The 14,259-nt window shown below is 44.1% G+C and overlaps 1 protein-coding gene across 1 annotated transcript in view; it reads right to left on the reverse strand.

The window, feature by feature from the left end:
• Positions 1-2,005: 2,005 nt before the first annotated feature.
• gpc3 (glypican 3) overlaps positions 2,006-14,259 on the reverse strand; it is a 113,944-nt gene continuing 101,690 nt past the window's right edge. The window contains exon 8 of the mRNA XM_073486327.1: positions 2,006-2,181. Within this exon, the coding sequence (XP_073342428.1) occupies positions 2,006-2,181 (176 nt within the window). The remainder of the gene's footprint in view (positions 2,182-14,259) is intronic.

Here is a 14,259-nt window from a genome sequence, read left to right on the forward strand (position 1 = left end):
ATTTGAAAGTTTTTGTGATATTGCTCTTTAAATATGATATGCTAGGCTTGTGGAGGGGGTCACAGTTGTGCAATTTAAAGATCAGAAATAACTTTTTCAATCATATGTTTTATGGCTGACACTTTGTCTCCTATCATAACTGTTACGTGGCATTAAAATACAATAAACACAAAACTGTAAAACATGTTTCATTTATTATACATTGTACTTTTGTCATCAACATTTAACTGAAAAAAACCCCAAACATGTTACAGGTCATTTGATTTTATCAACGTCTTATCCAAGGTCTAACATTGTCCTGATTGTTAGGAGGGCCGTGACAAATGCAGGTGTAACTGATAACATTAGGGCTGCATTCTGTTTAGGTGTTGCAGTGTCAGGCCCCTGGTACTCTGCATGCTGGCTCACTGACATGACATCCTGCACACCTAGATGGAACAAAGCGCTTTTCCTCAAATTATGTGTCAAATAATCTGCTACCTGCTGGTTAGCTGGAACAGTTCCCGTGTGGGTTTTCCCCTGGTGCCCCTGTTTCCTCCCACAGTATAAAGACATGCAGCATAGGTTAAGTAGCAACTCTAAATTGCATTCGTAGATGTGAATGTGAATGGTCTCGACATGTGATTGACTGGCAACCTGTCCAGGATGCACCGGGCCTATCCCCCAATATTGGCTGGAAGTTGGCTCCAGCGTCCTGTGAACCTGGAGGATAAGTGGTTATAGCTAATGGTGAATGAATGGATGGACAGTCAGGTTAGGGTTAGCTGGGTGGCAGCAGATACACTTTGAGCTTTTAATTAGTGTCTTTCCAAACATCCATCACATGTCATTCAGTCTAAACATGGGGGTAGAAACCAGTTTTCACCACGTCATTTTGAACCGAGCAAGATTAAACAAACAATAAAAACTTCTGGTTTAAACACAAATGAAATACATAGGCCAAACTTTTAAGAATGTGTGAGCCAAATGCAAACCAACATTACAAAATTAATTTACACATGTTTTTACACATATTTATATCTCCTGCCATTACCCACAGTGCTAAAGAATCAACTAGAAATTTGCAGCAATGCTTCGCAGTCCAGCCAATACATCAATCCACGAACCACATTTTCTTGTGAAATATGCCAATACTTCAAAGAAACATATTTTTGTAAACATGGCACCAACACAGAGAAACATACATCTGTACAGTTATCAGGCTTATTGGGAGCTCTTATGATAGCCCTTGAATCTTTTTTCATCGTCAGGCTGAAAAACAAAACAAAAAAAAATCAGCGTCACAAAATAAAGCAAACACTGACAGTGGGAGAGTGAATCAGTCTGACATAATTTAGCTATCACTAGGACACAAAAAATGAGAGAGAAAGGGTGAAATTTAAGTAGCAACAGAGCATTTTAAGGTACAGTGCATCTTTAAATAAGGGTTTAACCTCAGCTTCTGAGGATAAGAAGTTCACAACAACTCCCCAATCCTGGCAGGAGATTATTGACTGCCATGAAGGAGAGCAACAAATGTTTTCTTCTCCTTCCTGCTTGTTTCTGCAGGGCAGTAACTTGTTGCAGACTGGGAGTGGGAGCAATTGAAAAGGTCTGTTGTGAGTCTGTTTTCCAAGGAGCTCCTCACTTGTAGGTCCGTGACAAAGCTGTCTAACGACGAGAAGCCCCTGTCACTTTGTTTTAATACAGAAGTCAGTATGGGAGCAGAGAGGAGGTGAAGCAAGAGGGACCAAAAGTTGTAGTAACCATAGTGGGAGTGGACCAGAGGGCATGTTTCTTATTTACACGATGCCATGGGTTTATCTGATGTGCTTTAATAGGTTTGTTGAGAACATCCAGTGGTTTTGAATTAAACAAAACAGCTTCTCGCTGAGACAGATAAAAAGAAATGTGGCATTTTTTACTTGTTCATGCTTCATTTAATGAGCCGCTGAACTTTACATCAGGAACCGGAACTTTAAAAAAGTTTGTCACATTCCTCAGACGTGATGGGAGTGTGCAGTGGTCAGTGGCGACAAAGCAGGAGCAGAGCAAGCATCGTGGGGAGCGTCGGGACCAGGCTGCTGCTCCACAGCGGAGCCGCAGGTGAGGAGACGCCTCCGACTCCAGCTGTGGCCAAGCGAGGGGTCAGCAGCTGTTCCTGGAAGGTGAAGTCATCCATTGCCAGGTTATCAGCCAGGTCTGAGAGAGGGACACAGACGGAGGAGATGGATGGGAGATAGCAAGAGGAGGAGAGGAATGAAAAATATGAGAGAGGCAGGAAAGAGGATGGAGACAATTAGAACAAACACTGTCACAAAAGTCGAAAAACATGTGTGGTATGTCTGTCCCAGTTCTGCATGATGTCTTACACAGCTGTAAAAACAATGTTACATCGGTAGAAGGAGAGACACAAGCGCCGCACATAACCAGATGTCACATGTTATTGTTGTAGACACATGTGGAATCACACAGACACATATTTTACTGAGAGTGAGTGTTGAAATGTGGAGTTTAAGTGGTGAGATGCTGAACACAGAAAATAAAAACAAAAACCACAGAGGCTGGATGAAGTCATGTCTCCAGATCTGAAACACACAACCATTTTGACTGATGAACATCTTCTCTGCGATAGTAAAAATAACTTCAGTGTTTAAAAATGAAGGCATAGCTGTTGAATTTAATTAGTCCAAAACTAGATGTGCAAACCTTCTTGGGTTGTGTGAAAGATATTTACAGTTTGTGACAGGATGTCGTCAGTTTGAATCCCTGAATCAGTTGTGAAATTCATTGTGGATCACTAGATACAGTATGTTGTAACACCAGTGAATCAGGGATTTATGGTCCTGTGTCGGGAGATGCTCCAGGGACACATATGACAAGGATCATGTTACCAAAGATAGCAGCCACAGGCACCGTGATTTCAGATGTGACAAGCTAGTTTGAGACTTTTGTTATTATTATTTTTGCCCTGATGAAAACCTTGTGAGGATCTAAACTACTCTGCGTGTTAAAGGAACAGTTAGACATACTGAGCCAGAAGTTAATTATTCTAGCTTACATTAAGACAAGAGGCAGGGTGAAACAGTGAGCCTTGGCCTGGTCCTACACTCAGAAATCCTCTAATGCCAATTAACAAGCTACAGCTTGTTTGTGTAATCCATACACAAACAGAAATGTAAAAACATCAAGTTTCAAAATAAAGGCTTTTACAGTAATATACTGTACGTTTTCTCCTTAATTTTTCCAAGAGTCATATATATATTCTTGTGTCTTCAAGATAACCTTAAAGTTTCTTGGATTGACTGCATGTGAAACTGTTTGAGCATTTGCCCTCTGCATTTCTTTTGGAAATAAAACAAGCCAGCTTCTTGTACTTCATGCCCAAAAAGTAAAATAAATCCCCCAGCAGCATTGGCGGAAAAACACATGACAGTCTGGGGTTTTACTGCTGTCATTCCTGAGTATAAAATATATCTCTCATAAATGATAACATGGTTCAACTTCTGAGTCCATACTCCTGAATATAACCTTTACAAATGTCAAAAACTCCCTCACACATAGAACAAAACCTTTCTGTATGCAGAGAAGTTGGCTCAACAGACTCCACGTCCTCCGGCAACACTGTCAGGAGACACCGAATTCAATGCAGCTATTATTTATTTTTGTGGATAACACTGTTATTTCCACTGTGTCGTTAATCATACACGGTGTTGCATGTCTGAGCTCAGGTTCTCTGGGAATTTCAGAAAATAGTTAAATGACTTCAGGGACGGTGTGGATGAAAATTACACTGGTGATACATCTACTGCATGCAGCCTTCCTTAAAGTCATCCTTAAAGTGATAGTTTGGGACTTTTGATGTGGGGTTGTATGAGTTACTTCTCCCTAGTGTGTTACCTGCAGTAGATGACCGTCAGCTCTCCCCCTGTGTGGAGAAGCAGAGCATTGTACTGCTAAATGGCACCTACAGCAGGACGTATTTTATCCACCTAAAAGAAGGCACACCTAAAAATATATATATCCATTTAAGTGTGTGCTATATTGTGAACATTTTTGGCGATCTTAATTGCCTCGGACAGCCGCTGAAAATCTGAACCAAACAGCTGATCTGCAGCATAATGCAGTGCTTGGCAGGCACAGCTGCACTAGGACGTTGTGTGGTTGAGGGACTGTAGTCCCAAAGGAAAGGGCTGTCTGGTGGCAATGTAAAGCACCAAAAATGTTCAAAATATAGCACACACTTAAAACGGATATATATTTTTTAGGTGTGCCTTCTTTTAGGTGGCTAAAATACGTCTTGCTGTAGGTGCCGTTGCTGTAGGTACACACTGCTTCTCCATACAGGGAGAGAGCTGACGGTCATCTACTGCAGATAACACTAGTGAGAAGTACCTCAAACAACCCCATATCAAGTGAACCCAACTATCACTTTAACTTTCACCTCTGCCCCCATAACTACTGTAAAGGTGCCCTGGAGCTCATTTGCTCCAATGAGGCCGTTGAGTTAACAGCAGGCTGTGGTTTGACTGGGAAACTCCCAGGTGTCCTCAATGTTTTTCACCGTGACGGTTTGCTGGATAAATAAAAGTTTACTCTTTAGTTTTCCATGTGAATCCTACATTACTCCTGTATTTGACTATTTTCCTCCCTCTCCTCTCCATCTGTTCTGTTCGCTGCGATGACTTCATGGTCACCTGCTGCTCTGCTCTCACTTACTGCTCTGCATCCACAGCTGTTCTCCTACTGACGCTGTGCAGAGCTCTTCCTCCCTGTGTGTGTGTCTGTGTGTGTGTGTGTGTGTGTGTGTGTGTGACATGTTCTGTGCTGCTTTGTCTGGCAGAAAGCTGCGAGGGAGACTCAAATAAGAAGGCTGAGTTATGAGAGAGGGCAGGAGGATATCAGTAATAAAGCAGCTCTCTGGTCAGGAACGCCAACTATGAGCTGAGCTGTCCCCTGTCAAGCCAGATGCAGACACATACACTAACACACACACTGGTGCATTTCTCACATACCTCTCCCTCACACAGTCTTGGTGGCTATGCACACGTACACTCACTTTCTCATGCACGTTGTCACATCTGAGCTCCTAAAATAACAGACAGCTCCAAATTGAATTAGCCGTCTCATCTGATCTGTGTACTGTTCTCCCTGGTGGTGGGAGTGATCCAGTGGGAGGATGTGGCTGATCTGAAGCGCTGTGTGATCAGAGGGAGCAGTCAGGAGTCCGGCTAAAGCCTCGGCTTAGCCTCCTAGAGTTGAAACACAGAGAGCAGGGCCCTTCCTTTTGAGTCCCTGGTGCCCACAGGCCCCTGTGCTGCCATCTTAAACAGAGGAAGGAGGCAAATAAATAAACCTCCAAAGCTCCAAACAGCACCTCCGATGAATTTCTTTGCAGTTACGACATCATTTGAACAGCAGCCAGGGGACAATTAACTTTTTTTCCCCCTCCTGTGTCCTCTGACATGGCAGTGGGCAGACATTCTTGGGGGCTCTGAAAGAGCGATTTGTCACTGTCGACAGCGGCGCGCTGTACTGCCGAGCCAATTAAGCTCAAGGTGCAATTCGATACAGCTTTTATATACACTGTGGATGAGAAGGAGGGCGGGGGGCACGCATGTCCGCATTTGTGTGTTTGTGTGCGGATGATTGAGTGGGGTGTGCGCGCCCCGTCCTCGTGTGTGTTTGTGAAAAAAGCGGGAGACTAAGTGGGAGAGCATTGTGTTGGTGTGCTTTACAGAGGCAATAATGTGAGTGAAAAAAAATAAAAGAAGTCTCAGGCTGTGAAAAAAATCCCTCGAACCAGAGGGAGAAAAAAAAAGGGTCTTTCTTGCTAGTTTAAACACTTCGACATGAGCAGCACCACAGAGGGGCCTTGTTCTGCAGGCTTTAAAAACAACCCAACAGGGACTGAACACTATGCAAACTTAGATCCCCGTACACTCCTGCACAGGCCTGGGACTAATAATATCCTGGTATCATTAGTGATGAACACCTGTGTGGCAAAGTATAGACAGAGTGAGGGTGAAAGAGAGGAAAACAGAAGTAAACCAGAATCAACTTCTCCTTTTCTTCTTATTTCTATCTTTTCTCTTCAGAGCTTTTTGGGGAGGAGCCAGGACAGTGGACAGGCAGGGACAATTAGGCCAATGGATGGATAACTCCTGGCTAAAAATAGAGCCACAATCCCAGCTGTGATTAATGTGGCCAACATGGGCCCTTGTGGCTTTCAGCGGAGCCGAGCCCTCCTCCTGCTCGTCCATTCAAACCCTCCATTTTGAGGCTATCACTCCTCAAAGGATGCCAACGTGCTAGCATGCCCCTGCTAGCTTTATTGTGGCCTTACAAGCTCAAGTTACGACTCAGGGGAGAGGTCAACAGTCCACCCATTGATTAGTTAGGCTCAGGCTCCGGACTGAGAATGAGCAGGTAGGTTCAGTCGCATGCGAGTCAACAGGCGGGGACGCATTCAGGTTTTATGTTTTCTTCATTCCTCAGGAGAATAGACAAATAAATCCAGACTGTGGTTTTTGAGGGGGAGCGGATGTTTGTTTGGATGGAACAGGTCAAACAGTGGCTGGAGTGAGTGCATGCATGCATATATATGTGTGTGTGTGTGTGTAATGTTTTTGCCTGAAGAGGGGAAACAGGGAGGGGGTGAGAGAGTCTGGAGTTTTGTTTTCAGCAGCGCTCAGCGCCTGAGGCTCGTTGTTTACAGTTCGCAGTTGTCACATCAAGCAAACTATGTCGAAAACTGCAACATTGAGTGGAAAGCCACATTTTCCAGCACACCACAACTACAGGTGATGATTACAAGATACATAAAATCACAGGAAACATTTCATTCATGCTGTCTTGCACTTTCACACACTTCTTAAATGCACTTAAATTACTGCAAGGAGTTGGTACAGCACATCAGTAGCCAGTTGACACATTATTCTAACCCCTCTGGCAAATGTGTACCTTCATGGTCCAGTACAGTTTATTCGGTACATGTGTGCTATGCACAAAGGCCTTTTTTTGGTCAGATAAGTATGTGGAATGTTAAGTCTCCAAACACAGGTGCTTCTTATGAAACGTCGGAGATGGTCTAGATTGCTGCTGCATTGGCAGACGGTGTGTGCACATAACACACCTAAGCTGGTCAAATTTGATCTAGGTTTAAGATTCAACAGCTTAAGAGATATTATGGTTTCCGAGGTAAAGCAAATATTTTATCACTGGTCTCATCTCCTCAGAGCAAAGTATTCGCTTAAATACTGCGCTCAGCAAATTTTGAAAAATCGAGGGGCTGGAAGGTGTGTGTGTGTGTGTGTGTGTGTGTGTGTGTGTGTGTGTGTGTGTGTGTGTGTGTGTGCAATTCTTTGTCAGGAGCCCTCACAGCTGCGAAGAAGACAGTGGCTCTGTAAAAACATGATAGGAGCTGCTGGACTGATTGATTCGGTCTTATCTTGTAGAGGGTAACAGATATAGAGCTGAGCTGTGATTATTGGCCTGCCGGTCACATTTTGTAACTTTGCTAACTTGGCGAGGGCTGTTTGTCCCGAGACACTGCTGATTGAGAGCTGGGAAGGAACTGAGGGAGCGGCGCAGGATGCTTCTGTCCATGGGCTGGCGGGAATGTGACCGTCTGCCTCCACACCCACAGGCCGACCACAGGGGCGCTCGGAGAGGCTGGGAATGTCAGGCCAAGACAAACGGGACGCCCAGAAGAGGCCCTGCCCCAGGCCTTTGCAACAGCACCGCTCTCTGAGCTGCTCCAGCCTCCTAACCTCCACAACACTCACTGTTATTCTAGGCCAAGGGATCCTCCCACACAGAGGGCAAGAGAGTAATGCAGGGAGACTTGATGCCAACGAGGACTGAGGACACAAACACGGAGCTCTAAACAGTGTAAGCGGAAAGATGAAATCAGAAGTGATTAATGGGGCTAGGAGACTAAAAGAGGGGAAAGAGACGAAAGAAATCTGAAACACTCAAACCCCAAACTGAGTATTGAATGTGTGGGTTTTCTCTGATAAGAAAGAAGTACAGCCAGCTGTCAAAAGGAGGAAACCAACCGTCCAAAACACTTTCTAAATTGTGGCTTGTGGGACAAACGAAAGTCAACACCTATTAATTAACATGGTCAGTGAAGGGAGGTGGTGTCAGCGAGGGGATGGCCAGCACGTCACACCCATTGGCCTCTCCCCACGCTGTCCAAATTAGATTTAGTCCCATGTATTTATAGTCTCCTCTTCCAGTAACAGCTAATATGATCGGGGAAAGGAGAAAGAGAAGGAGCTCGAAGAGAAATAAAAGCTTGAAACAGAGGCATAAATTTTAACCGAGAATTCCTCGCAGTGAGTGGAAAGTGTGTGCTCGCTTGTGTGAGGGGTAAAAACCATAACAAATCAAACATACAAAGAGTTGATTCTGTGCTCAGGGCAAGGGGCTCGTTCAGGGTGGGGAGCTGCACCACATACAGAGGAGGCCTGTAACCCCGGTCGGTGCTGATGGAGGGTCAGAGGTTGGGAGGGAGCGCCGGTTAGGGGTGTTTCTGGACAGATGGAACAATGGTGGTTCTTATCAGCGAGAGAGATAGAGGCTGACCTAGAGAGAGAGAGAGAGAGAGAGAGGCAGGAGTGGTCCTGAACGGAGCTGAGCCGGTGACCGGTGGGTCAGCCTTCGTCCTGGGGGACATCCTGGTCGGGGAACACATTCTTCGGATACTATCTTTATCTTTTAATAATGAGGCAAGCTGACATCCCACATAGATCTGTTTACATTCTCCTCCTGGGTCCTACAGTCAGTCCAGTGAAGGAAATGGAGTTGGCAGATTGAGACATGTGTTTGTTGTGCAGATGTCCCTGCCAACAAACATGCAGAATTCTCTCCCTACATTCCTGTCATGGAACGGCAGACTAGAAATACAGCCAAGAGTGACAATTTGGCTGGTCTGCCTGCACACACAGAGAACTCCTGTTGAGCAGTTTCACTATCTTTTTAGTGGTTACCCTGTGGTTTCCTCCAGCAGCTCCGAGTCCATCGACAGCAGGGCTCCTGCATCGTTGAGTTACTTTGAAGAATGGGCCGAAGAGGCTGAGTGGGAGCAGGTCACGGGGAGAAAAAAATGGATAGAGGGAGAATTTAGGAGACGCAGGTGAAAGTAGAGGGTTAACACGTAAAATGCAAACCACCCCAAGCCCTAAACCCGGCTTTTAAGACATTCCCACAAAATGGCTGCTGTGTGTCACTGTGGCGGCGAGCAGTGGAGCGGCGGGCCTCGAGAATGGTCCCGCTGTGTGCAGAGTGTTTGTGGACTGTGGCTGGGCTGATGGACATGGCCCAGGAACGGGGCCTGGAATCAATTTAGTGCGTCCAAAAAGTGCCTGTGAATGTAAATAAAGCTCTTGAGCAAACAAACGCTTTTTCCGAGAGGCACACACAAACACAGAAAAATGCATAGGCCTACAAAGTGAATCAGATGCCGGTGGGCCCCCCCTGCTCGCGTAGATGATGAGAACCCAGTTTGCTCTGTGCGCTCGTATCCACAGAAATTAAAACCAGGGCTCTTCTTCCTGCCTCCTGACTAATCTTATGGGTTTTATCCCCGGATTGATTTGAGAAAATGCCATGGCGGAAGACCAACAAGGGTCCAATAAGAGGGTAACTTCATCCCTGTGTTCCTCTCCTCCCTTTTTTCCCCATCTTCCCCTCCACTGCCACCACACTCAGCCCCATAACTGGGGATACACAGGGCCTTGTGGCTGGCTCCAGTAGGAACCAGAGCAAGGGAGGACTGCAGCGCTTACTAGCCAAGTCTGTTTACACAGATGGTGGCAAGCTTCATTATTTTTGTGAGGGGCGTGGAGGAGGTGGGGAAGGAGGAGGATTGGCTGAATTTACAGAGGTTGTTTATAAGCTCAAGGAGGGACGGCTGTAGAGAACATTGGGTCAGAACACTTACAGTATGCTACACATTATCAGTCTCTCCACCAACACCACCCTTAAACCTTTCAACACCTCCTCTAACCCGATGTTTTAATCAATTGAAAGACTTCTCCAGAAACATTATATATCCATTTTGGAAAACAATCATCGCTTTAAGTTTGTCATTAATCATCTAAAAGATAAAGAGATTTTAGTTGGCTAAAGAATGATCTTTTTGTCAGCCAAGGATGAGAGCAGAAGGCATTTCTTCCAAATCTCTTTTTGGAATAAAGATTTTTAAGCTGCAACTGAGCAAAAACATCTGTTCTTTGCTTTCCCTGAAAAAATAAATCATAATTATGCGGAATTAAAGCAATACTAAGATCTAAGACCTAAGATCACTGGTTGCAGATTTTTATTTTTTTTTGCGACATCAATACATGTTATCGCAACCAAAGCTTTTCAGGGTTGGAGGAATTCAAAAGGGTTTTGATTGACATTTTATGTTTCTGGTTGGCATAAAATAACAAGAGTCTACAACAAACATCTGTGTGAGGCTGCACTGAGGGAAAGTGGTGCTTTGAGCTAAATGTGTAAGCATACTAACATCCCCACAGTACAATGCAAACATGCTGATGCTTAGCAGGTACAATGTTTACTATGTTCCCCATCATATTTATTCTGTACCTGGGTAGTAGGCCGATTAACACCTTGAGATCTATCAACAATGCATGCTATTCCTAGAGCCATGCTGCTAACATGGTTGAAAATAAAATGTCTGGAAAATTTCAAGTCAAAGTTAATTTATTACAATCCCAGAACCCATTGGCTATCTGGCCTCTGTTGGCAACAGCCAATGTTTCGGGGCCAGAAGATATCCAGAGCCAGATTGTTTACAGTCCGACTGGCAACTTGAGATGCAAGAATGATGTTGGAGTTGAGAGATGACTCAATTTATCTTTAAATGAATGCAGATACATTTAAAAAAAATGGAATGGCGCTTACCTCCACCAAGGCCCAACAGTCCCCATTAATTCAATCAAGCCTAATCCAATATCACATTCGATAGTCCTGTCCCCCAGAACCACCTATAACTTAATAATTATAATTTAAGATAACCAGATCTATGATCTACATCAAATTGTACTCACTCATAGATACCAGTCAACTTAATACGCCTGATTTTTCATAAAGATTCATGCATTATTCCCTGAGAAATTGATGAAAATTTTGGAACAAAAGTTAATTGGGTGTATTTTGGGGCAAGACCCATCCTCCATCCAAGTTTCATGGAAATCTGTTCTGTAGTTTTTGTGTAATCCTGCTGATCAACCAACCAACCAACCAACCACCATAACAACCAATCAACCAACCAACCAACCATCCATCAAAACAACCAATCAACCAACCACCAAAACAACCAACCAACCAACCAACCAACCACCAAACCAACCAATCAATCAACCACCAAAACAACCAATCAACCAACAACCAAAACAACAAATCAACCAACAACCAAAACAACCAACCAACCAACCACCAAACCAACCAATCAATCAACCACTAAACCAACCAACCAACCAACCAACCAACCAACCAACCACCAAACAACCAATCAACCTATCAACCAACCAAACAACCGACTAATTGACCAACTGACCAACCAACCAAAAGAAATGGCTGAAAACATAACCTTGGCAGATGTAAAAAAAGACAATAAAAAGCTAAACCATCGTCAGGCAAGAGCCAATGGGTTCCATGATTTCAGCCAATGCATTTAGTCTCTTTTGCTCTCCACAGACTGTTTACCTGCATGCAACCAAAGACTGCTCATACTTGATTGGTCAAAACAGCTTGGACCACAAACAGCAACCAGAACCCTTCCGAAACCAAAATCTTCTCACGTTTTGCATTCATATGCAGATATCTATCTAGATTTAGATTACAAAATTGTAACTGCTGTGGATGTTAGATAAAAACGGACTCAGGAGTCTCACCTGTTCCCTTTTATTTGATATATGTTGGCAGATGATTTAATCTTGATAGAGGTAGGCCTCAAACAGTAATACTAAAGTCTGCATGTTTTGTATCATCTGGCTCTGCTTGCTGAGGACACAGGCCATGTGGGCACCCAGATTCCTCCTCCACCCAAACACCTGCGCTCGTCCTCGCACATCTGCATCGTCTGAGCCTGTTTCCTTCTGTCTCACGCTAACCTGTGGCACGCAGCGGGCCCTCTACCTGGCAACCACATGTGGATGACTGTTAAACAGGAAGCACATTCATGAGAGCGGTGGCTCAGATAATGGGCTTTATGAAAGTATATGGAGCTTAAAGGAGGAGGAAACAGTGTGCAGGGTGGATGCACCCGGAGCTGCCAGAGCTAATGTCAACAGTGTCTGGCTTATGGCTTTTTTGATGAAGACATGTGGCAAACACTACTGTGGAGGACCGGTGCCGTGTGACTCACCTATCAGGTGCCGAGGGTCAGGGGTCGCAGCTGCAGTTAATTAACATACCAGGTTCTCGTATTGGCAGCACGTACAGCTGTCAATTGGACCCACATACAGAGTAAAGAATGTTAAGGTTTCCCAGTGTATCAACCTTTAGACTTATCAAAGGTGTTTTTGTCTCTTTCTGTTCTTTATCCGCATTCTTTCATCACCTTCTTCTTTCTTTTACTCGCTCCTTTGTTCCAGCCACAAAATTTGGAGCAGACCTGAAAGGTGAGCCCAGCCCAGCCTCTCATCGTAAGCCGCGTGTTTCACATTACAGGAATATTTCCACTTTGTATTTTGCTAACCCCTGGTGCTGATAAAATGCTCAAGAGCTTCCCAAAAGAGCAGCTTGCCTTCGGGGTGCTTACAGTGACCGAATGTCTGAGTGCAGGAACATAACAAGAGGCCTATTCACGCGGCTCCTGCTGAGCATGGCGAGGCACAGTGCACAGCGAAGGCCCCGTCCAGCTCAGCAAGAAAACACACAAGGCAGAGCTCTGGGCTGCTGAGCTGTGGCACAGCCCACCAACTGTTGGCTCTCAGACTACTGAATGTTTCCAAACTGCTTCAAAAACCCATTTTAACAAGTTATTTAGTCTAGCAGTAAGCGTAAGACTCTTAAATGGCCATTTTTATAAGTGGGTTAGAATTGAGTGGTGAACTACTGTAGTAAAAGAGGCATTTCTGTGGATTATTTCCACTTTTTCTCAGTTTGTTTCAAGAATTGACTTGAGTCAAGAAACATTATCCTGAGAGTAGTAAATATGATTTGCAATGTTTCAAACTGCAAGAGCTTTCACAAATCAAACAGGTTTCACTTTCACATGATGTGTTACCATGTTATTTATAAAAGGAGACATATTATGCTCATTTTCAGGTTCATAATTTTATTTTGGGTTACTACTAGAATAGGTTTACATGCTTTAATGCTCGTCAGTTTTCTCATACTGTCCACTGCTGCAGCACTGTATTCCTCCTCTGTCTGAAACGCTCTGTTGTAGCTCCTGTCTCCTCCTGAATACCCTGTCTCCTCTGATTGGTCAGCTCACACATGCCTGACCCAGCACTAGCACGGCTGCCAACCGCTAACAACAGAGCTGTGTTAAATCAATTCTTACGTAGCAAACTAGCCACGAGGCATTAATTATGCAAATGTATGACTTGACGGTGACTTAGTGTGAAGTCACAAAGTCATGAAATTAAAGGCAAGGCTACTGACGAGATGTTTCAAGAGTGTATTGTCTTTGGGAGGAGGAGGAGCTTCTGTTGGTGCAGACTTGGACTTTTTAAACTTTCACGATCTACAAGATCTACATGCGCAAGAACATATATACCACACTAAAGGGGGGGTATTTGTCAGCGGTGAAACATTGCCCTACACATTTGAAGTGACACTGGGAGGTAGAATGAAAGGAGGATGAGGGAATAAGGAGACACTTTAAGCTGATTTCATGAATATGGTGGCAGGTTCTTTGTTGGTCAAAGACCAGGTGTGCATGAAAGCATGGAAACACAGGTGAGCCCTCATCATGAGCAAGAGAGAGTCATATGGTGTCACAGGTTACAGGATTAAAACAACTACACATACTGCCAAGCACACATTATTGAGTGTGTTCACATACACATTTTGGGATTATAGATAATTATATAAAATCATTTTTTCATGTTTATGATTTTCTCAGTCTGAATGCAACAGGTACATGATACATAAATATATATTTGTTACTTTTGATTTTGTAATAAAGAGCTTCATTCACACATCTACAGGGAAAGTTAAAAAATACTTTCAGTGAGGCTACACTATAAATTTTAAAAGCTGACTTTACTTTAAAAAAGTAAGGAAACGGATTACCTAAGAATTACCAAGTGA

The sequence above is a fragment of the Pagrus major genome, chromosome 18, assembly GCF_040436345.1.
Source record: "Pagrus major chromosome 18, Pma_NU_1.0".
NCBI classification, from domain to species: Eukaryota; Metazoa; Chordata; class Actinopteri; order Spariformes; family Sparidae; genus Pagrus; species Pagrus major.